Consider the following 24,190-nt stretch of genomic DNA (forward strand, 5'->3'; position numbering starts at 1 on the left):
TGCTGTCAGGAACTGCATTAAACATGACAGATCTACATCACCACTGCACTACAGAAGAACATGTTCCAGGCCAACAGTCTCATAAAAAGATAATAACTTTGTTATTGATTTCAAGTGTGTTTAACCCTTGTGCTATCCTAGGCATTTTAACATTGGGAGTTGGGTCATCTAGACCCCCACTAGACAGTGCGCTGAACCTTTTTTCTTCAATGATTTGTGATCTTCACTGGTGTCCATGGATGACATGAAATCTTTCCACCTTTATCCACCTTTGTCATGGTAGGGAGAACACATCAATGTAAGGGTGGGGTCATCTAAGATAGGACAAGGGTAAAAAGCTATTGAACTGTGTGTATTTCATACACTGCTTGTGAATTTGCTAAGTTTCGATCAAACAAGAAAGACTCTTGTAGTCAGTTCTCCTCTTTGCGCTGTTATTTATTTGTCTATTGACTTCAGAGCTGATTTATTAAAACAAACTATTTTAATTTGTGTCATGATGAGAACAGTTATAAAATTTTAAAAAGGTGTTTTTTTCCCTGCCTGCTTCTGGCTTATTCTTTTACAAAAGATTTTTGACGTTTAAAGTTAAAACGTGGACATTTTTTTATTTTACTTAGAAAAGACATAAATGGAGACTATTTAAAATACACTTAAATGCAGTTATTGTGTTCTTGAAAGGGAAATGAAATTCAGAATTGGGGTTGTGGAGAAAAGAGATGAAGATGGGAGATCACTCTGATGAAGAATAAATTAGGGGGGAAAAACGCTTTTGTGGTTTTTGTCGTCAAAATTTTTCTGCACGATAACCTCCAACGAAGTTATGAACAATAAGTGAAAGAAGATAAAGTACATGGGGCAAAAAAATGTCAAAGTCAGAAAAAAGCTGAGGGAGTAGGAAAAGTGATGTTCATAAAAGAGTATGGGTACTGGTGTGGGTGAGGGAATGCAGCTAGAGGAACAACAGATGGAGAGTAGAGAGGTAGGATGAAAGAAAGGGGGTTGAAGGGAGCATTTGGAGATGAAAGAAAACGAGGGAAAAAGAGCTGAAGCCCAATGGATTCCAGCTGTCATCAGGTAGCAGGTGGGGTTCTGAGAACAGGTTACCAGTCCTGTGCAGAACTCTCCTGTCGTTAGTAGGGAAAAAAATGCTCTAACAAGCATATTTTAGAATGACAGCTTAACCCTTGTGCTATCCTATGAGGTCCAGATGACCCGATCCTTACATTGACGTGTTATCCCTACCATGACAAAGGTGGATAAAGGTGAAGAGGATTTCATGTAATCGTGTTATTTCATGTAATTTATTGACTACTATTTTAGATTATGATCAAACTATATTATTAGGGGATTTTAATGCTCATGTTGATGACCCCAGTGACTGTTTAGGAAAAACTTTTGCAGCTTCAACCATGCGACTCATCCTCGAAAGAGAGGTTGTTTCGCTGTGGCCCCTGATGGGAAAAGCCAAAAGAGAAAGAAGATTAGATCATATTGGTTTCACCCAAAATGTAAATGAGACCACTCACTGTCACAAGCACACCCTGGACCTTGTTTTAACCCATGGTATAGAGATTGGCCAGCTGAGTGTCCTTCCTCATAACTCCATCATTTCTGATCACTTTCTGATTACCTTCCAGTTTACATTAGAACATGCTGCTGCCCCAGTGAGGAAGAAACAGCTAAGAAGAACATTATCTGACCGTTCTGTGTCTGAGTTTAACCTCACAGTTAAACGAATACTTAGTAACATTCTGAGCAAATACTCTGAGACCAGCCACCATAGCATCAGTCTTGGTATATATGACCAATTTGTTAATGATGCCTTACAAGACCTCAGGAGTACACCCGATGTTGTTGCCCCTCTGAAACCTAAGTTTGTTCGACAAAACCGAGTAGCACCGTGGTTTAACGCTGAAACTCGTTCTCTTAAACAAGAAACCTGTAAGTTGGAAAGAGAATGGCGCCGCTCCAGTTCAGAACAGTCTCTGAATACCTGGAAACATAGCTTATTAAATTATAAAAAAGCTCTGCGTAGAGCTAGAAGCCAGTACTATTCAACCTTAATATCAGAGAATGGAAATAATCCAAGATTTCTTTTTAATACTATTGCTAGATTAACTCGCAGTCAGAGCTCAGTAGAACCACATGTTTCTCTCAGCTCTGATGATTTTCTTACATTTTTCGGTAGTAAAATCTCAAATATTAGACATAAATTGAATCACGTTATTCCTACTATCAGCCCAGAGCAGGCTGAAGCGGTAGAAATGGAGGCATCCATAGAAACATCTGTAACATTTTCTGTAACGGTTTCAGAAATTATTTTTTAATTATCCTTTGACTTATTACTTTCACTTCTAAGGTTAGGTTCATTTGGACATTTTTCTGATAATTCGCTCTTTCTTCTTCACTATTGTGGATTAAGCGGAAATAACATCAATTATTACGTCCTCCAAATCCTCAACTTGTCTCTTAGACCCAATTCCCACTAGACTTTTCAAAGAAACCTTCCCCCTAATTAATGAATCCATATTAACAATAATAAATACCTCTCTGGAAATGGATTGTGTGCCAAAGTCTTTTAAATATGCAGTTGTTAAACCATTTCTGAAAAAGCAAAACACAGTTTCTACATTCAAAGTTAGACTGAAAACATTCCTCTTTGGACAGGCGTATTGTCAGACTAGTTAGTATTCTGAGATTACTTAATGGCACCTACACTTAATGTTAATGTGTTTAAATTAAACTTAATAACAATAACAATTAGTTTTTAGTAGGCTGCTAGAAGTTTGAAGCTGGGGTAACCATGGTGCACTGGGGTTCTGTCCTCTTTTCTCATCTACTTCTACCCTCATTCTCTCCTCTAGTCTTGATTATTATTCATCATTTAGTTCTCCATGCCTCTTTTTGGTGCAGTGCGATTCATGTACTGTCCTTCTTTCCCTCTCCGCTCCTGGAGAGTGAGAATTCTTCCAGATTCCAGTTGGCTCATCCGTGCTCCTGTACCTGACCGTTTACCTCTTCTCTGGCTCGCCTACTACTGCTTCTACACATGGCTGTGGATCCTGCCTCTGGCTGTGTACACTGGCCGTGTACTTTGTCCGTGCTCCTGCTCCTATACCTGGCTGTGGATCCTGTCTCCGGCTCTGGATGAAGCTCGTCTGCTGGACTTTAAATAGTTGTAGATTTAGATAAGTTAATTCTTCTCTATGAGTTCTGGTAATCGCCTGTCCGTCCTGGGGGAGGATCCCTCCTTCATGTGGGCACCCCTGAGGTTTCTTTGTTTTTTCCAGAATCCGTTTTTTTCAGGAGTTTTTCCTTACCGTGAAGGAGGGTCTAAGGGCAGGGATGTCCAGTTTAGTTTAGACTGTTTAGTTAGTTAATTTAGTATTTTCCTATTGAATCCTATGTACTCATAATCCTTTTGATTTTATGTTTAACTTTTTCACTTACCTATGAAGCCCATTGAGACGACTGTTGTTGTGAATTTGGGCTATACAAATAAAATTGAATTGAATTGAATTGAATCCATGGACACCAGTGAAGATCACAAATAATTGAAGTAAAAAGGTTTAGCGTACTGTCTGGTGGGGTCTAGATGACCCCACTCCCATTGTTAAAGTGCCTAGGATAACACAAGGGTTAAAAAACCACAGACACAATAATAAAACATGACTAAAAACCTCAAAAAGCTTAAAATGTAGAAATCTAAACTTAAATTGAAATGCTGATGTTTGTGGCATACTTCTTAAACAGACCTGTTCTTCATATTATAACAATTTTAGAAAGCTGTCAAGTTGAATATGAAACAAAACCTTGCAAAGTAATTTAGTCTGCCTTTTGTGTGGAAATAGAAATTTAGGATTTAAGAATGCTTTAGTCATTGCACCACAAGGTGAAACAACATTTGTGATTCTGGTTCCGGGCCAGCCAATTCCTCCTCAATTTGTATTTGTATTCTTCTTGGTCACAAACCAGTTTAACCTCTTTAGAGGTTAATAATTGAGCAAACCCTCAGTCAGCTCATCAGACTTAACTAATGTGGTAATGTGATGTTCATGCATGTGGACGCCAGCTCCTACGTGGATAATTACATTTTTTTAAAAGAAGAGTTAAATTTCAGGATTTAATACAGAAGTGATGTTTTGTTGAAACATCACAATTTCTCCTGAATGAGAGCAGTCAATTCACTGCCTGGTGCTCTAAAGACACTTAAAAAGAAAGTTACAAGTTCAGTTTGATTTGAGACAGAACATTGTTCAGGACTGCCCTGTGTTTAATCCACTGGTTTCAATCAGTATATTGCATTTTGTATTATATTGTGATGTTGTAGTCAAACAATTAGAGTAAAAACATTCAGTCAGCGCAAACAAAAGGCAGCAATTTATATACATACTTCCTGTTCCTTCTCCATGAAATGGGATTGTTTGAAAAAAACATTTTTTACTCTCCAAACATCACAAAATCTTAGCATTTTAGCTTTCACAATCTATGGTGATAACTACACAATACTGCCATCCAAAAAATTATCCATATCAGTAAATTATAAACATTTAATGCCTAAAGCACAGTCTTCAATTTTTTTTAAAGCCAACTGTTTTTTAATTAACTTTCCAACAGTAGAAATGCTAAAACCACTTTAGTGCAGCAAACAAATGCAATTCTTTTTATGAGAATTCAACTTTTTAGGAGTAGCTCCATGTTCAGATTTTTTTCCACACATTGTACACAGCCAAACACTGTCACGAGTATGCGCTCCAAATGATTGTTATCCGAGTGAGTATGGGGGTCCGCTAATCAGCAGGTTGATGGTTCTATCCTTGGCTTTGTCCGACTGTTTTGACATATCTTTGGGCTAAAACCTAATCTTTCATCTGCCTACAGCAGAAAAAAAGGCTTTGAATGGGTGAAGAGCAGAACAGGGTGCAGCTGCAGATCTATAATACAGTCATGGTTTATCTCAGTACAAATAAGCAACTTGTTTCATGTCAAAAATCTACTACTAGATAATAATATTGTGAAAATAGGATTGACTTACAGGCTTTAAAGATACTGATGTAATAACTATGGAGCCAAAAGAGTTTTTAAGGGACCTACAGTATCTGCTGGCTTTATCTCCACAGTCCTAAGCACAACAGATCAGCATCACAGCCTCCATCAGATGGACAGAAAGTTTCACAACACATTTGGTTTTCCATATTTACGAGAAAGCTTTATTGGCGCTGCCACTCCCTCTTGTGGTAATGTGTGATACTGTAAATCACATCATATTTGGTTTTGCAGGAGGGAAGCTGCCCTCAGTCACCCTGTCTCTTGTAAAAAAAAATGCTGCTCTGGCTGCTCTCTTACCTTCACTGATCCTGCAGCCTCATAGATCCTGTGTGGGTGTGCTGTCAGGAAACCACATGACACCAAGGCTGTCTGATCAAAGGCTTTTTCTTCATGGCTTCATTTAACCTCTTCCGCTGGCAGAAACAGAAAGCTGTTGAATGGTGTGTTTCCACTGCATTTTGCCAGAGCAGCTGTGATACTAATTGACCACAGTTTACAATTATACTTTTTTTAATTTGTCAAGATGGAAAATATATTACTTTAATTGTGTAGAAACATACCCAGATTTAAAAAAATAAGCAAGACATATATATATATACTTTCTTCTAATGTATGTGGCACTTGAACAAAAAAAAACTCCCCTCACTGACCAGCAGAGGGTGCTACGCTGTTAAAGATAAGAAATCCCATCCGTCACCTTTAGTGTGCTTTAAGTTTACATTGATACACAGGAGTTTTTTATTTTCTTCTCATTGCTTTTTTATCCTTTTTTTTTTGGTCCATTTGATCAGATGTTTTTTTATAAGATAAATTTCATTAAAAGTAATAGAAGGCCATACTTAGCAAAGCTTGACTATAGCTCACACTTAAGACTGTGTGTCATCACTATGAGCTGTAAATTGTATAGCAGACTATTTACATTTCCCATGAAGGTTGTGACATCACATATTTTTCTAGTCTGGCATGCTTGGACCAACATAGCAACAGGGGGCACCAACAACAGGCCGGGACTTATCAGCCTGACCTCTTTTGGTACTGTTCTGGGTGGCGTCCAAGCAAAACAGTTCTGCTCTCTGTCTGTGGTCAGAACCGCTGATGGCTCTCAGAGCAAAGAGATGAAGTTGTGATAAATTATTGAGTAAGGACACAAAGCCACAAAGACGCAGTGATCAATCACGGTACATCATGTGAGCATTCTCTCCGGCCTGTCTGATCTTTTTTTTCTCTCCGTCCTGCATTGTGTCACACCCTCCTTCCACCGCCCCTCCCCATCACTTAGCTTGGCAGAGCACTTTGTTCCTCTATAAGGACGTCTTCTGACCATGGTCTAGTGTAATTTCCAATGATAAAACTTAAGTGCTCTTTGGATATTTGCCTCAATGTGGTTGTGCGGAAAATATTTATGTTGAACATGGAAGCACTCCCCATCACTGATGACAGAAATCCAACAGCTCTTTCAGTTTTAATTAGCGCCTTGTTTGCATCCAACTACAGATAATAAAGCACTTTCACATTATTTCAAGTAGATCAGTTAATGTGTTAGACCACAGTAAACTTTAAAGACAACAAAAAAGCTTTACCGAATAGCTGAAACTAGAAAAAAATTTGTTGTTTTCAAAAAAGGAGCTGGCGGTCTAGGGCCCAAAATACAGGAGGCTAGCCTTGGTAGCAAAAATGTTAACATTTAATACATAAACTTAGACATGACAAAAACCCACAACAGGTGAAAAGCAAAGAACTCAAAACCACAAAGAACTGAAAACTAGACAATTACACTGGAGTTTTTCACACAAATCAAGACAGCTGTGGATGACCATCAGCCTAAACATGGTGTGACTGACAGAACATCACAAAAATCCAAGTGCAAAAACCTTACACTAACCAATAAATTCACAGTTAAAATTGAGTAATGTAGTTCTAATTTATTTGAATATTTGCATTTTGACATAAGTAAATGCAGTCTACCATACTTAAAAAAAAGTCTCTTAAAAATCTATTTTTTTAGGATTTGTATGTCTCTTATAAATGTTACATTTTATGTTAAATCATTTCACTTGTTTATGACTGACCTATAAGCACAGTTGTACATTTTATGTGGGTTGTTAATTTCAGAAAACAAGTTTATCAAAGAAGGTTTTTTTAATTAAATAAAATGTAAATTAAAATTCCTATTTCTGCAAAGTTTAGATATGTAAGATTATTTTAAAGCTTCTATTACTGTAAAGAAATAATTCAGCCCCACCATATGATTGCTGTAGGAGCAAATTGGTCATTTTCTGCAACATGGTAGGATGCCATTAGAATTTAAACACACAGAGACCATCATCTGCCTATAAAAAAAAATCTAATGTGAACAGCCAACTTCTGCTAACTTCTATGTAAAGCTGTACTGTAGCTTTAAAGACTTATCTCATTTCCTCACTTTGGTTTTAGTCAGAGGAAGTTGCACTGAACGGCAGCAAACAGTTTCCCCGTACATCACAACACAAGATCTTTGGATAATGTGTGTGTAAAAATGTGTGCACAAAACCAGTGTCTTGGAATTAAAATAATAATAATTTTGGGTCAATTTGGGTTTTATCACAAAACGAGTGGGGGGGGGGGGGACTCCCTAACAAGTGTATGCCAGGTACCCTGAAGTCCCTCATTATAATAATAAAAGGGGCGGTGTGGAAAGACTCTAAGCGGATCCTGCAGTGTTTTGTGTGGCTGTGCGTGTGTGTGTGCGTGCGTGTAGGAGGGAGTGAGAAAGAGACAGAGAGGACGGCGCTCCTTGTCGCGCAACTGGGTAGTCCGTTATTGTCACAGCGCGCAGCTTTTTGAAGCTTTCTGCTGGATTACATTGACAAACTCAGCGCCGATCATCCGACATGGGGAAGGTGGAAGGAGGGATGAAATGTGTGAAATACCTTTTATTCGGGTTCAACTTCATCTTCTGGGTGAGTTCACGTTTGTTGCTGCACGCGAGATGTGATGCAGGGACGTGCGTAAAAGGCCGAACGAAGCCCTGAACAAGTGCAGTTCCAAACGAACAGCCGCTTCCGCGTGGGACTTTAGCAAGGGGGCTTTACATTTCACTCATGTCGCTGCAGTCTGGAGGGGAGAAGTTGTCCTGCGCGGCGCAGAACGAGTGACAGTCAAAGGTTTACTTTTTTTTTTCTTTTTTTTTAGTTTTGCCTTAACCAACGCAAATCACATTTTCCACAGAGGAAAAACCCGCCCCCTTGTTGCCGGGGAAGCATGTTTTTGAAAGGAAGACTGAATGAAAAGACAGAAAGGGAGAGCTTGAGTCTATAGTCTGCATGGAATGCGACCTCGTGGCTTCTCGCACCAATTTGTTCTAAAAGTAACGCAATAAGCGTAAAGCTGCTCATCAGCTTCCCCCTTCTAAATATTAAATCTCTTTTCAGAAGGGGGAGGAAAAAGGCAGTTTTGCTCACATACATTTTATTTAAACTCAAATTTGTTTTGCTTGTACTCATTAAAAACCATCTTCCTGTGTTGATGCTGTCCACAACTTTTCATAACCATCCTTTGAGGAGTTTCATTGGGCGCATGTGTGCGTGAAAGGGTAAAAAACATTTTGTAAAGTAGCTTGCGTGGAGTGGATCAGGCGCTGATTGGACTGTGAACGGGTCCATTGTGATGGCGGGACAATAGGGTGTCTGCTGCTGCGCTCTGCAGCGCCTCTCAGAGCCTCATCACCCCCTGACTTGACTTGACCTGTCTTCGTTTGGAACATCTTTGGTGTGATGCGTCTGCGCGCAAATACAACAGAAATATGGAGAGTGATGCTGATCTGGCAAAAATGGGCATGACAGAGATGGTTGGATGACACCGCCGTGACAGAAAAAAAACTGTTGGCGTCAGTCAGAGGAAATAAAAGGGTCATCGGGAGATTGAGAGGGATATTCCCGCATGTGCGCGTTTGCGCGCTCACAGGGCAGAAGAGAGACAGTTGGCTGGAATTTGACCCAGATACTAATAAAATAGAACACTGTTTATTTCAAAGAGCTTCAACAATACTTTCAGTTTGGGCACCCCATAAAGGTCTGGACCCCCCACCCCTTCCAGCCAGTTTTAACACTAACACTCTCCAATAACAGAGGAGAAAGGGAAGTTAGGATTTCCCCTAAGCATTGAGGCGATCCCAGTGGACAGCAGAGATTTTGTTCATGTTGGCACATCAAGAGCAAATATGAGACACTGAAACTTCAAAGTGTCAAAGCTCTGTCACTAAGGTAGAAGGTAACCATATATTTCTGACCTAAACATGGGGATTTTGTTGCTTTAAGAAGCTTGTAATTGACCCATTTTTTGTGAGGGGAAACTTTAACATCTTTATTCCCAAATGTCCTGAAAACACTCCATGTTCTATGAAAGAGCTCTCTGTGATCAGCTCAAAGGTGAAATTTCTTTGCTATTAATAAATAACTAGTTTATTGGTTCAACAGGAAATTTCAGTTGGCCTTGTTTTGTGTGCTACAGTTGCAGAGTGGCAAACAGTGCATTATATATTTTAGCCTTTCTTATGCTTCTAATATATGCTCTAGGTTGATTCATGGCATGAGTTTAACTCCAAGCAAGTTCAGGTTAAAAATTACACAAACTATGAACTTTGTTCGGTTAAATCTTAGTACTGTGAGCTAGTAATGCAACTGCTAGATCCTGGCTGCATTATAGAATGAAACAAACCACAATCAAACACTGTATTTAAAAAATAGATAGGAAAACCCAATACAATTTAAGATTTTTAGGAGATATAACTTTATGGAGTTTTATTTATTCTATCTTTTTGTGGCAATATTGTAGGAAAGATGAAGATGTTTCTCCTTAATGTAATTTTATTCAGACTGTGAGATAAATAGAAAAAAAAAGAAATCAAATTGTTTTATTTTATATTCCATATTATATTTAGTGAGTTCACAAAGTTTAGAGTTTGTACCAACCTAATTTATCTTGTTTTTCAGGAGAGGATATAAAAAAAATCGAATCGGCTAAACGTTCAGTATTGTGTTTTTTTGGTAGTAATTGTACTTCAGTGTTAAGGAAGTTTAATTATCAAATGCCTTAAAGGTAGAAATCAGATTTCATCTCTCAAATCAATGCTGCAAAGGGACCTCCTTTCCACCGACATCTCTTAAGGCTGGGTCTGCTCTGATTGGTCAGCAGACGCAGTAACAGGCAAGGCAGGTGTTTCTTTGTCTGAGATGTGCTACAGTAAACTTGCATGAGGCGTTATGCAAATGGGTTTCATTGTAAGTTTATGAAGAAAAGCAAGAAAAGCCTGGCATGACAACAAAGACCGCTGAGCAGTTTGAGACCAACATCTGTTTAAAACAAAATATTCCAAGTTAAACGTTTAAGAACAAAAGACTCTGCAATTGTTTTGAGATTAAGTCATTTGTTGAATTGTACAAACATTCCTCCTTTTGCTTCTGCTGCTACATCTTTTCATTATATGTTTGGTTCACTTTTTAATAGTAAAAATAAAAAATGTGGAGGATTTTTTGTACTGAGGAAAGTTTCGTAAGTTATTGATTATTTTTGCTCTGTCACTTGGCACAAGAAATGTTAATCTGGAGGATAAACTGAGTCTCTAGCTCTACCACACCCACCTGATGGTGAGCACAATAGGATTTACTCCACCCATAATTATCTCACTCTTTTTAAACAGTCTCCTTCTGTCCATTAAAGAAAAAAAATCGGCCTCCTCCAAAAGGTTCTCCCAAACATGTTCCAAACTGAGCTCAATGTTTGGACTTATTTGTCACTTGGCTGGATTCAAAGAGGTTTCAAACAGTTTGGTTTTCACATACATTTTGGTCACTTTAATTTACTGTAAAAGTCGGCTTGTATTGTTTGCAACTTTGCAAGTGCCACAGAGTGTCTTTGACCAAGACCACAGCCATGTGTCAGCCGTGGAGCCTCTGTTCTCATGGAAATTCCCCTCACAAATGCCCTCTTTAACTGGAGCATTGAAAGTAAGTCTTAAACTTAAAAATAACCTCAATATAGCCTCAGCACAGATATTTCCATCCCCACCCAAAAGCACCCAGGTAGGAGAAAAGGCTTTAGAAATAGGTCTTGACTGAATCTTTAGAAATAGTGGATGAGAAAAATTGATGCAGGGGAGTTTTGTTGCTCTTGCCCCCACCTCTTGTTAAGATCTTTTTGGTTTGTTGTTTTTTTGAAGAAGATAGGCCTATATTTGTGCTTTCGGCCACAGGAAAAAGGTCGATGAGCAGCTTTGTTACAGCTGTGGCCGTATTTGGTTTTGTTCATTCTGTTCTTCTGTATTTTGTGTATGGTATTTTTGTATCAGAGTGGGACCTTGTTATTTTTGTGGATCTTTGTGTGTGTTTGTGTGTCTGATTCTTTTCAGGTGTGGTGCATGAAGGCGTGGCTCCAATTGGACCCGGGCTGATGGAGACAGCCTTCAGGAGCACCTTTTGGACCTCCAGTCGGGGAGAAGGGAGCTTGGCTGCAACCAGTCTCTACTGCAGCTTGGCCCTCTTCTCCATTTTGTTTTGCGCTTCTCCACTTGTTTTAGTTTGTGTTGCACGCTGTAGTTCTGTTCGGTCTAATTTTGTTTAAGTGAAGCTGTAGGGGTGAACTGCGATTTTTTTAGTACTTGTTTTCTCCTGTTTTTGTAAATCTAGGGAGGATAGTGTTTGTCTTTGTTTTCCCTTTTCTTTTGGTTCATGTAAGAAAACAGATTTCAGTTAGGTATGGGTTTGTTTGTTATTTTGGCCTTGGTTCACCCTGAAGTCTTTTTGCTTCACTTTTAGTTATTCGTGTTTGTTGTTCATTAATTTGTAACTAAATTTGTTATATTTTTATGGAGGCAATTCTTGTTTTTTTTTTTTGTTCATTTAAATTTGGTGGCCAAAACAATTTACTTTTATGTTATGCCCCCCTAGGTACCCCTAGACACAGAAAGGGGCGTAACAGCTTACTCTACCTCATCCTATCCTACCTCTTTGCTCATATTCTCATGTGGTATTTGTTTCCCTCCTATTGTGCAGTCACAGTAAAGACAGTGGGTCTTTGTCTTTTGGGGGGAGATTGAGGGAAGGGCTGATGTGAGGTGGGTTCAACGACGGAGATTTATGTGGACAAATCAGGGGGCGGCCTGTTTCAAGGATCTGCAGAAGAAGAGATGGGGGGGGGGGGGGTTAGGAGGGGCAGAAAGCAGGCAGGAAGAAAGCAGAGAGGGTGATAATTGGACGTCAGGGATAGTCCAGCTATTAGTGTGGGTGTTCTTGATGCATTTAGGATGTCAGGCACCGCAAGCTTTGAAAAGGCTTTTAAATGCAACCATAAAAGTATTGATTTTTGGCTAAATGCAAAGCTCTTGTCCTACATGAACTAATAACATGCTCCTCCACCACTCAAGCACAATGTGTGTGGTGCCTTGGGAAGGCTTAGCTCCTGCAGATCTTCATGCACATCCCTCATGCTCCACCTTTAGGTGACCACTGCTGAATAGACTCTGTCAACACAAAGAAAGCCCAGCTCAGTAAATCTGTGGGACTGAAATCTTCCCCATTATTTATCACTTTGGACCTGCTAATCCCCAAATCCTGAGAGTTCAGCTGTCCCATACATCACAGCACATGACACTGGATCCAGGGTTTAGGAGGAAGCTGGCGTCCCCAACACCTGTGCCATTCAAATGCTTTACAGCTGAGCTACTTCTTTGCAAATTCAGGCTACATAAATTGATGTAAAAACAAAACATTGTTTGGAGACGTTGCAGGAAGCAAGATAAAATACAGCACACAGAGAGCACTAAACACGATTACTAAAGATTTTTGATGGAATTTGGAGACAAGCATTGCTTCTCCAAGTGCATGGTTAGAAGACAAGGGAGTAAAACCATGTAACAGAACATCCCACATGTTCACTGCTAAGATAAATCAGCTTTCAAACCTCATTTCACATTCACACATACACTAGATATACAATGTGTTGTTGTGAAGCTCAGCTCAAAGGTTTTAAGACTGGATTATCCCAAGAGGCCTTCAACTAAGTAATTATTAAAACCTCTCCCAATTGATTCATCCGTTTCCTTAAGATGTAAATGCGTCTCTGCTTTGAAGCAAACAGCAAAGGGAGATCAGCACTTGGAAGAACTTTGTTTTTAAAGAGGTGTTGTCCGATGGAAATAAAATCAAAATCTTATGAGTATTTTTTTGACACTTACGAAGAGGCTATTAAAGGACACTTTGAACCACTTTTCTGATCCTTTTCTCAGCCGAATATGACTAAAAATGTGTTTAAAACGGAAGTTTCAGTTGAGGAGAACTGTCTGTCAAAGGTCTGACAGGATCCATACATTCAGATCAGTACAAAGTGTCAGCCTGTTCTGTGAATTGAAGAGAGTATTTGAACAGGCAAAACGATTCATCTAACGGTTAAAGATAACATTTGCATCCACGCTTCAGCTTTTGGCCAAAGTGAATATTATTAACCTTGCAGATTGGTGGATAAAGTGTACCACAATGATGGCAGCTTTGCAATGTTCAGACCATGTGATAATGATGTTTTACTGTAAAACTGAAAAATATATATAATATTGTTGTAACTGATTTCTAAAGCCAGTTATGTTCCCATCTCAAATCAAACAAAAACACATGAGTGAAACAAACATGTACTGGAACATAACTTTTTTTTCTTGTTTCTGTCCAGTTAATGGGATCCTTCGTGCTTGCAGTTGGACTGTGGCTGCGTTTTGACCCAAAAACAGCTGCTCTGCTCACTGGAAACGGAGCTCCAGACACCTTTTTCATTGGTGGGTTGTAACTCCCACCCCTTCGTGGATTTTTACAGCCATGGTTGGCAAACTGTGACAAAATAACTCTGTTTCAGAAAAAATGTTTTCATCCACTCAACATAAGTTTTGTTACAAAAAAAGCTTATAATTGTCACTTAAAAGGTGATTAGATGTGTTTTGTTTTACTTTAAACGCTTTTGTTGACTCTGGGCTTAAACTATGTCTTATTTAAATTAGCCTGGCTATTAAGCATTTGAATTTCAAAAAATGTTAAAAGAGAAAAATCAACAAAAAAAATATATCACTTTCAGAAGATTTCCTTTTTTAAAAGCTTTTTATTGGTGATTAAAGCATTACAAGCCTATGAATGAATCAATAATATAAAGGTTAAAAAAATGACATGGATTGATAAGGTGTCCATGCAAAAGAGAAAATTGTGCAAAGATCCAATTTGCAATCCTCTGAAGATGGTGAAGTGCAATGACAGAAAGGAAAAGGACTTTTTTTTTAAAGTAGACATGTCATTAGAAAACCTTTGGAGAGTCATCAAGACCACTTAAATGAAAGTAGGCCTGGAAAGCAAAGTATAAATGAGAAGTTTCCATAGACTTTTGCACTGCTCTGTTTGTTTCTAAGGTAAAAGTGTAGGTAGAATTATACAAGTGTGCTTCTGCACCATGTCAAATAAGGTACAAGAATGTTTTTATGCCTTCTTACCCTTTAGTTTAATTTACTTTCATTACAGCTAAATGCATTTTTTAAGGAATAGGAAGATGCTCTTGAACATATTGATTTGAAGTAAATTAAATCTAAACCTTTCAAACTTCAAACTGATGGAAGGAAACAGGAAACAAGTCTCACAGTACCGGTACTGAAAATAAAAGTGATGCGTGAAAAGTTTTTGGGGCAAACAAAAGACCAGAGATGTGATAATGTAATAATAGGGTGGATTGTTTAGGTGTAAACAAACCGTCAATAGCAGTTATTACTCTAAGAAAATGAAACAGTGTATATTGCATGACTGCATGCTCTCCCACACATGGTTTATGTAAAACTTACTACACTGGCTGTTTCAGTCCCTAGAGGCCGTCCTCCTGTGTCTGATTGGTACTTTTAAAGTTTTCAAATGGTAGACTTGTCCACCTGAGAGACCTTTTGTTTTTGAACTGAAATACTTTTCAGTGCAAAAAACATGTCATCACCTCTATTTATGTTAGAGTGACATCAGCCTAAAAAACAAATGTGATTTCATGGAGGATGGGTGAGTTGTTGTTTTTTTGTCAGCTCTTCTAAGAAAACCGCACAGCAGATGGCTGCTACAGCGAAAGGCCTGTCCACTGAAACAGTCGGGAGGACCTGACAGTTGCTCACACACAGACCTCCTTTTTGTGTTTTATTATGTGATTAAAAAAAAAAAAACTGGAAATAACTCCAGAAAACAAAATCAAAACAGAAACCACTTTGTTTTACATCTAAACTAAGAAACTGTGTTTTGACAGCATCACTAAACATTAGTTAGAAGAACTTTGTTCAATATTCGTAAGTATGCTCATCATGTCAACATTTTGGCTTTTTTTACTGGCCTACAGGTCATTTTAAATGTGGACCTTAGCAATCTATCCTTTGCATTTTCATGCAGTTCATAACTGCATTAAACCCTGGATTCAACACACTCATGCCATTTAAAACTCTGACTAACTCATAGATGTCGCTGCAACAGATCTCTCTTGAAATTTTTTTTTCCAAAACAATAAAGTTTGGCATCAGTGGTTCAGTCTTGGAGCTGATGCCACCCTCTGAACAGAGTTCAATTGTTCAATTTTAGCTCAATGCTGCCCTCTTGTGCTAATGCCAGTGAATTAAGGTCTCATTGAAGCGTACAGGATCCAGTCATGCAGAGAACAGTAAACAGTCATTTAATAGGTTGACAATTTGGTTTGAACTGCTTTACCTTTTTCTTCTTTTCTAGGTGTGTACATTCTGATTGGTGCTGGCAGTTTGGTGATGATGGTTGGTTTCTTTGGATGTTGTGGAGCTGTTAGAGAGTCTCAGTGCCTTCTGGGCTCAGTAAGTACCAGTATCACACATATCAATATCTAATTTTGTTCTGATTTATTATTTTGTTCTCATTACCCCCCCCCCCCCCCCCCCCTTTCAGTTCTTTGCTTGTCTTTTGATCATCTTTGGGTCTGAAGTGGCTGCAGGGGTATTTGCTTTCCTCAGTAAAGACAAGGTACGATCAAGCTGTCAGTTTTACAGGATCTTTCCCATTATATTTTTAATGCGAAGGCTCGTTTATTATCTCCCACCCAGATAATTGACGATGCTCAGAACTTCTACAAAAAAGAGTACAGTGAGAACAACAACAGCACACTGATCTCCATCTATCAAGATATGGTAGGTCACAAACAATAAAGACCTATACGGAAAATATGGTCAATCAACCTGCTCTGACTTGATATGGTTTTATCTTTAGCTGAAATGTTGCGGAACAGCACAGAGCCCATGCCCAGACTCTGAACCTGATACTAAGGTACATTCTTAGAGCAACAATTGAATAAGACTGCTTTGCTTGCTTATGGAGTCATTTTGTCATAATAAATGTTGTGGTTTACCTTTGCTTTTATGACCTACATCCAGAACTGTGAGACAGAAATTAAAGAGTTCCTCAGCAATAAACTCTTCATCATTGGCTGTGTGGGCATCGGGATTGCTGGAGTCATGGTGAGTCAGGAGATTAAAAAAAGACACATCATCTTGGAAATACTTTCTAATTGACTTCTGCTTTCCCTTCAACAGACCATTGGGATGATTTTCAGCATGGTGCTCTGCTGTGCCATCCACAACACCAGGGAGGTCATCTAAGCCCGTTTTTGTAACTCCCATTTCTCTCAATAGACTTTTCAGCAGTTGGAATATAACATCAGTTCTTGTCAGAAATCAAAACAGGGACCAAGGAAATTTAAGAAAAGAATTCTTTTTTTACAATGCACTGCTTTGTCCTGTTTCCTTAAATCCATTTTTCCTCCTGTTTTCAGTGTCATTGTCCATTTCTGTTACTGTGTGGGATTTTCCCATTCCTGAAGCAGAACATTTTAGTTTATTTTAACCTGACATTCTGTCAAATAATTCTTCCTCTCTGCCATTTGGACACCACCAGAATCTTCACCCACATGCTGTTACAGCAGCGTCAGTGCTTTTTCACACAGCTTTGACACTGACCTCTTGTCTGTGAGAAAAATGCACCTTAGGTACAAAAACAGAAGAAAAAAAAAGGTTTGCTTTTGCAACACACAGTAGTGCACAAACACAGTCAATTTCCTGAGAGCCCAGAACTAAACAAAACATTTTTGTGGGTTCCTTGATTAGATCTTGGACATTCTGGTAAGTTTTTCAAATGTTACTCAAGGACCACCTCTCGCTTTTTTTGAAAGATACTTAAATACCACATACTTCTCTTTAATTAAAAAAAAAGTTTTTGGTAAAATCTATTTTGAACCCAAAAAGATGTTCTTTTATTTAAGCATCATTGTGTCCCTGGATCCACAGCATGGCACGCGAAAGCATGACTACATAGGTTTGGTGTAAACAAAGGAGGGCATATTGTTACTGACCAACTTAGCATGCAAAAATAAAAATAAAGTCACAATAGCCTTTTTTTCAATACATGCATTGAAATAGCTGTAGCTGACAAAGACAGATCAATTCCATAGTACAGTCTGTTTGTTTAATGGTCCCTCACCCCAACCCTTCTGTTCATATAGTGGGCTTCAGTTTACTGATTACTGGTTATTGATGCATTTTTCATCTTTTAGAGTATCTATGTAGCTCATTACCTTGAGTAAACTTGACAGCTTAAGGCAATGTAATTTATTTGCATATTTTAAAGTAGGTTCAGGTTAAATTACTTTTTTTAAAATGAAACTAATCTGATGTAGTTGAGAAATATTAAATGTTCTGTATAGTTTAAAGTAATTTTAATGCTACTTAATGCAGGAAATGTACTTTTAATGGGTTAGAATGGGTTTAATCTATAAAAAAGATGAGTAAAAAGTTAGAAGTGTAGTTTAAAATTTTTTACTTTGGAACAACATCACATGGGCCAAAAACTTTGTGACGAAGTGTTGTTCATACTATCATAATTGCAACCTCGATATATGATATCTGTTCTTACATAAGAGAAGATACTATTTAGTCTGTGTTGACTGTATAGTGTGACTCTGATTACATGGTTGCGTTCACAGGCTAAATATGTATCAGCTGTGGAGGGGAATCCAAGCTATCCAACCTGAGCATTTAACCCCGCCCACTTTCATTTTTTTTCTCCTTTGTCCATAAAATCCAGCCATTATCATTCGGGAACGCTTCTTATTTCAATGAACTCACTATAGCATGATGGAAAAAAGGACTATTTAATGATTTTGTCATGGATAAAGCTTAAATCGGAATGCTGTTGATGCTGTATCATTCATTTAAAGAGTCAAGACTCGAATATGTAAATACAGTTTTTATTCTTTTTTTAGTTGTACATTATTTGTGGCTGATCTGATAGTTAATATTTAACATGCTGTACGTAAACAGGTGTTTGCTGTAGTTGTACTCTGTTGCTTTTATGACAGTTTTGCATTGATCCACACAAAAATCCTAAACAACAACAGAAGCCTTTAAATGTGCCTTTCTTTCTTTAAATTTCAGACTGTTTGAACATTTAAATGAGATGTAGCTGTATTTTTGTTGTTTGTACAGTTGGCCTCCAAATAACTATCATGCGATGAGTATGCACAGCTTGCCATTGTTGTTTATTGTGGTTTTAAATGTATACACTTGACTGCATCTCCTCAGATAAAACAACTGAAAATGTGCAAGCAGCAACTTTCTTGTTGTAAAAAGCCTTTTGACACCCAAAAAATATAGTTCTGTAAGCCATCATCCAAATATTAGTATAAGCATTTGTTGATTATGATATGATTTTTCCTTTTATGATAGTTAAGTATGACCTAAATTATCTAACAACAAAGATCTGGAAAGTAGTCCTTAATGGCATCTGGCAGTTTTTTTTTTTTTTATAAAGTTATCCAACTATGTGGAGACTCAGTGGAGTTGTCATGGTTACCAACAAAAGCTGCTGCTGCATCCCTGCAGTTGTTTTGTGTGAGGAAAATCAGTAGACGTCAGACATTTTTTTAGAGTGTTTTTAGAGAGTTGTTAACTTATTTGTTTTCTTTTCCTGGTTTCCAGAAATATAGATGATTGAAGTTTAATAAAAGTTTGAGAGTTTGTCGTCTTGATGTTTATTAATTTTTTACCTTTTTTTGCAATATTTTCAACTTTGTTTACAGACGTGTTTTTCTTGTGAAGCTGCCATGAGGTTTTTTTCTTATCCTAATTCAACTGTGTTTCAGAATTAGGACTGAAAATATAAATATACCAAATGCAATTTCTCTAGTTCATCAGATGGCTGATTATAGAATACAAATTGTCATTTATGTTATATCTTTTAAAAACAATTACATTTCATTTTGAATTTAGACTCCCAGTGATATCAAATATAAATGTCAAGTTAATGAGTTAACATATTAATATCCAATTATGTTCCTGTAACCCTTGTGCTATCCTAGGCACTTTAACATTGGGAGTTGGGTCATTTAGACCCACTAGACAGTGCTCTGAACCTTTTTTCTTCAATGATTTGTGAACCTCACTGGTGTCCATGGATTACATGAAATCTTTCCACCTCTATCCACCTTTGTCATGGTAGGGAGAACTTGTCAATGTAAGGGTGAGGTCATCTAAGATAGCACAAGGGATATTTAGTTTGGAAACCTTCAACGATTCTTCCTCAAACAGTGTCATCCCAGACAAGGGTGACCTTTCTGTTGCATCAGATTCATGTCAGAGGTTCACCTTTCTGCTCTTGAGCTTGAAGCACAGCTGAATGCTCAGTTGAAGGGATAGTTACACAGGATCTAGGATTCCCCAAGCTACAGTTACCCCAACAACTGCAGCCTGAGCACTTTCAACGCCAAACATGCAGGCATGCCTGCAGCGCGTGGAAAGGGGATCAGAAGGGCACTTTTCAATCTTGCATCAGGAAAAAAGTATCCTCTTTACAGTGAACCCTTTGGTGGCCCCTCGAGAGACTGTTACAGGAAGCTCTTAAATTCCATGCACATAAACATACATTCGGAATTTAGAAAGCTTTATTTTGTGAATTACTTCTATATTTAACTTCCTTGTTTATCTTTCTAAAAATGAATTAAATGGTGCTTCAGTTTCATATTACAAGGGATCCTGACAATAGAATGGGTCTGGGCCTACTTTTTTGCCCAGAAAACTTGATCCCTAAAATACGGTGGCCCTGAAGAGCAAATCACATCAACAAAATCACTTAACGCAAAAACATAATGATGATCCCAACAATCATTGAAAAAGCAAAACAGATGATAAAAAACATTACTTTTAGGTATCAAAACAAAATTGAATTCTTAAAATAAAATCAAAACATAATTACCAAAAAAATAGAAACAAAATAAAAAAAACATTTCAGAAAAGCAAAAGTAACTTCTAGAAATCAAAATGAAATGTTAAAAAACATAACAAAAAAAGAAACTGGAAAATGCATTATAGGACATCGCTGACTGAATGAAGATGTTTAAGCTTAATGAGCAGTCATCGAATTTTTGCAGTGGCTGTGGCCAGAATCTTAAAGAAATATCGTCTGTTGGAAGATCTAACTGGACCAAATAATTTTAGGTTGAAAAGCTGAACAAACATTCTCATCCAATCAGTGACGTCCCATGATACTTAACTGTTCCAGTTTCTTATTTTGATTATTTTTCTAACAATTCATTTTGATTTCTGGAAATTACTTTTTGTTTTTACAAAATGTTTCCTTACATTTTTTTGTTGTGACATTTAATTTGTTCTTGTGTTGAGTGATTTGTATTTGCACCTTAGGGACATCATTTCTCTATGCAGCAATCACGCAATCACGCTTTATCAAAGACAAAGACACAGTTTTCTGAGGTTCATAAGCTTCCTCTATTTTATCACAGAGTACAAAGGTTGTGCAAGTGGCCACAAAAGAAATTCACAGTTTACATTTAAATGGAGCCGCTCTTCAGTTATTATTCAAACTGAAAACTGTCTTATGAGGGTGGGGGACATGTGCCTTAAATTAGAGATCATAGAAATCTTGATAATTGAAACCTTAAACCTGTTCTCCAACTACTTTTCCAGTCAGTTGGTTCAGAGATTACACATTTGGAAGTAATTTCACTCTTTCTGTAATCTTAGTCTGTATCTTGAGCATTTGAAACCACTTACAATAATACAAAATAGAAAGAAATATACAGTATATACATAAACTAGAAGAAAGTTCCAAGCCCTGGTTTCACATTCAACCCAAAAAACAAAAAGATTTTTATTCAAGTTTTTAATCAGATGGGATGCTTTTAAAGGGCTCTCTTTCGAAAAACCACCATCATTACTTGGTGTCTGTTAGGAGGATGCATATTGGGGAGGGGGGGTTACTAATTTGGATTCAAATGGAGCTAAAGGTCTAAAACGGAGAAAAGAAAGTCGACTTGCTTTTCACAGACTGAAGGGCAGTGATGGACTAGACAAGAGACTCTCAGTGAGAGAGGCAATGCTCTTCTTTTGTAAACATAGCACTATAAGAAAAATACTTTCTGGTCCCTTTAGCATTTGCTTTTAAATTGAATTATTTAAAGAGAGTACACAGACAGACATCTGGATCCATTGCTACTCTCAGGGCATACCTGTCTTAGTTTAATGAACCAGCAGAAAGGCCTGAAAACAGCTTGTTTATGCAGAGTAGATGTTGTAGGGGCTGTAGCCCAGCAAGAACTCTCCAACTCCCACAAAGTACACAACCTGCGCAATGCCAAACAGTGGGGCAATAACGAGGGCCCGGCAGCTGGCTCCCTTAAGAAATGCTCTGGGACCCTCTTTTCTCCAAATCTTTCTGCAAATCAAAAGGCAGTTTAGAGTAAGATAACAAATCCCATCAACCAGAACAGAAAGGAGCACATTGTTTGATGCTGCTCTGTAACTACCTGATACAGTCAACAACTCCGTTGTAGGTCTCCTCATTAGCTCCTTTTCTGAGCGACTGAAGCCTTGTCTTGACCACTGTGCAGAAAAAGAATGAGTTGAAAAGATCTCAAAATGTCTGTTTCATTCATGTTTACATCAACTGCCTGGTCTCCTAAACACCAAAAACCATTTGCAACATACCATCACACGGGCTCACAGCTACAGCAGCAATGGATCCAGCCAAGCAGCCAGACATAAAGGACCAGTAGAAGGGAACAGATGGATGTTCAGATGAATGTTGGCCAAGCTGGTGCAGATGTGCAAAAAGAGGGAAGTACACAACGGAGAATGGGATGTCCCTAAAGACCAAATAAACAAGAATTACAAAAGCCGTCCACAGTTATTTAACATAGATTAAGGTCAATCAAAAAAGAGAATATTTTAAATGCTATCTAACCTCATAAGTGTTGCCCCGAGTCCTCTATAGAGACCCATTATTCCTTTGGTCCTCAGCAGCTCCTTGGTGATCTGCAGGGCAGACATGCGGACGACTTGAGGTGCATGTATGGTGTTGTAGGAACGGCTGAGGACGGTACTGGTTCCTCCCATTTTCATTGTTGGCACTACACTGGGCATCACCCTCTGCTGGGCCACTGGAACATTAAAGAACAACGTTTAATTTTTTTTTTTTTTTTTTATAAATTAAATCCACTAAAGTCCTTATTTGGACTGATTGGAACCAAACATGGTCTTACCCAGCCTTCCTGCATCTTGCATCTGGATCTTGAGCATCTCCATTGGTGTGGTGATGATGACCTGGCACATTCCTGCACAGCATCCTGCCAACATTTCTTTAAAAACAGTAAGCCTAGCCCTGAGGGTAAGGAAAGTACAATAAGGTATTATCAGATTTTTTTAAACAAAATTCAGGGAAGTTGTTTTAGAAGTTACTCACCCATCTTGGCTCAGTTGGTGACGAAAGAAATCATTAGCTGCCAGTTTTATGGCTTTCTCTGGAGTTACCAAGGTAAGATTTACTGCGGCTCCTGAAGCAAACAAAGATTCTTGATGTAAATAAATGCAACAGGTATATGCACACCTTATCTGAAAATATATTTCCTGCCCTCTAGGTGCCCATTTGTTTGAAATATTGTATTTTTGGAATTTGGAAAAGATCTTTTTACACTTTGAAGTACTGACCCACTGACAAATTTGGTGTGTGTGAAATTTGATCGAGCAATGAAGGGTAACAGAACATCACTAACAATATTACCAGATGAAGAACTTTCTACAAGAACTCAAGCCATTCTCATTTAATTATTTAAACTACGAATTCTGTAAGTTAAAACACAATGCTGTGCTTTGTCCAGTTCATTTGTAATGACATGCACTCTTTCAACTAAAGTCCATTGATAACTTTCTGTATGTGGTGTCTTACCTCTGTATATGCCAAAGTAACCCTCAGATCTAACTGTCTTAATGAGACAATCCATCCTAAAATGAAAAAAAAGAGTTTTTTGTTTCTTTCATATCTTATTTCTTTTGCCTAATTCTATCTTCCTTACATGTTTTTGTACAGTTGTTGCCCACTGCGTTGGTTCTGCAGTCGGGTCTTGGCCAGGTCAATTGGAAAAACACAGGTGACTCCGACTATGCCGGCAATCCCTCCATTGATCAGTTTGGCGGGCAAGCTACACAAGAAGCCACAGCAGGCGTTAGTGTAAGATATTTTTTTTAACAATATTTTTACAACTGGATAAAGTAGGACAGTGTTATATCAGCCTAATAAACTCACTAACTGAACCTGGAAGAAGATAACTTTTAGCTTGTGTAAGTCATGCATTAGTTTGCGGGTACATCTATGTAAGGGTTTAAGGCAGTAGGGTGAGGTGAAAACTGCTTCTGGGGATCATGTCATCTAAAAATAACTTGTGACCTAGGTGAAAAACACATACACAAGTGGGAAACAACACAGCTGCATTCAACTCTTACTTTGATTAAACTGCAGATTCTTTCCACACATTCAGTGCAACATTTTAACTCTACTGTACTTTAAATTATTTAAATTAAATCTTAACCCAGAAGAACCCATGGTGACATTAGGGTAACAGAAAAATATCAGAAGTGGATTCTGTGGTCCACTTGGTTTGTGGTAAAATACACATATTTTCTTTTTTTCTTTTTTTAAAAGGGGTTAAGGTCTGAATAAGCTTGTGTTATTTTTTTTAAACATGCTGGGGAGGTTCATACCTAATCTGCTGATGCTGGGCCATGTTTCTTGGTTGTTAAGTGCAAAAGTCA

At 38.0% G+C, this 24,190-nt stretch overlaps 2 protein-coding genes across 2 annotated transcripts; one reads left to right on the forward strand and one right to left on the reverse strand.

Moving 5' to 3' along the window:
- Positions 1-7,773: 7,773 nt before the first annotated feature.
- LOC101157617 (tetraspanin-2) lies at positions 7,774-19,108 on the forward strand. The gene is made up of 8 exons (XM_023956638.1): positions 7,774-7,991; positions 13,747-13,849; positions 15,801-15,898; positions 15,990-16,064; positions 16,145-16,228; positions 16,308-16,364; positions 16,472-16,555; positions 16,631-19,108. Exons 1-8 carry the CDS (start codon positions 7,923-7,925, stop codon positions 16,694-16,696), a joined length of 636 nt encoding a protein of 211 aa, XP_023812406.1. The 5' UTR covers positions 7,774-7,922; the 3' UTR covers positions 16,697-19,108.
- Positions 19,109-20,848: 1,740 nt separating this feature from the next.
- On the reverse strand, positions 20,849-24,162 carry LOC101158273 (mitochondrial glutamate carrier 1). The gene is made up of 9 exons (XM_004070486.3): positions 24,140-24,162; positions 23,455-23,580; positions 23,328-23,383; positions 22,845-22,935; positions 22,645-22,763; positions 22,347-22,542; positions 22,091-22,248; positions 21,910-21,985; positions 20,849-21,818 (listed from the first exon to the last, which is right to left on the reverse strand). The coding sequence occupies exons 1-9, from the start codon at positions 24,160-24,162 to the stop codon at positions 21,659-21,661; spliced, it is 1,005 nt and encodes a 334-aa protein (XP_004070534.1). The 3' UTR covers positions 20,849-21,658.
- Positions 24,163-24,190: the final 28 nt, after the last annotated feature.

The sequence above is a fragment of the Oryzias latipes genome, chromosome 7 (assembly GCF_002234675.1).
Source record: "Oryzias latipes chromosome 7, ASM223467v1".
NCBI classification, from domain to species: Eukaryota; Metazoa; Chordata; class Actinopteri; order Beloniformes; family Adrianichthyidae; genus Oryzias; species Oryzias latipes.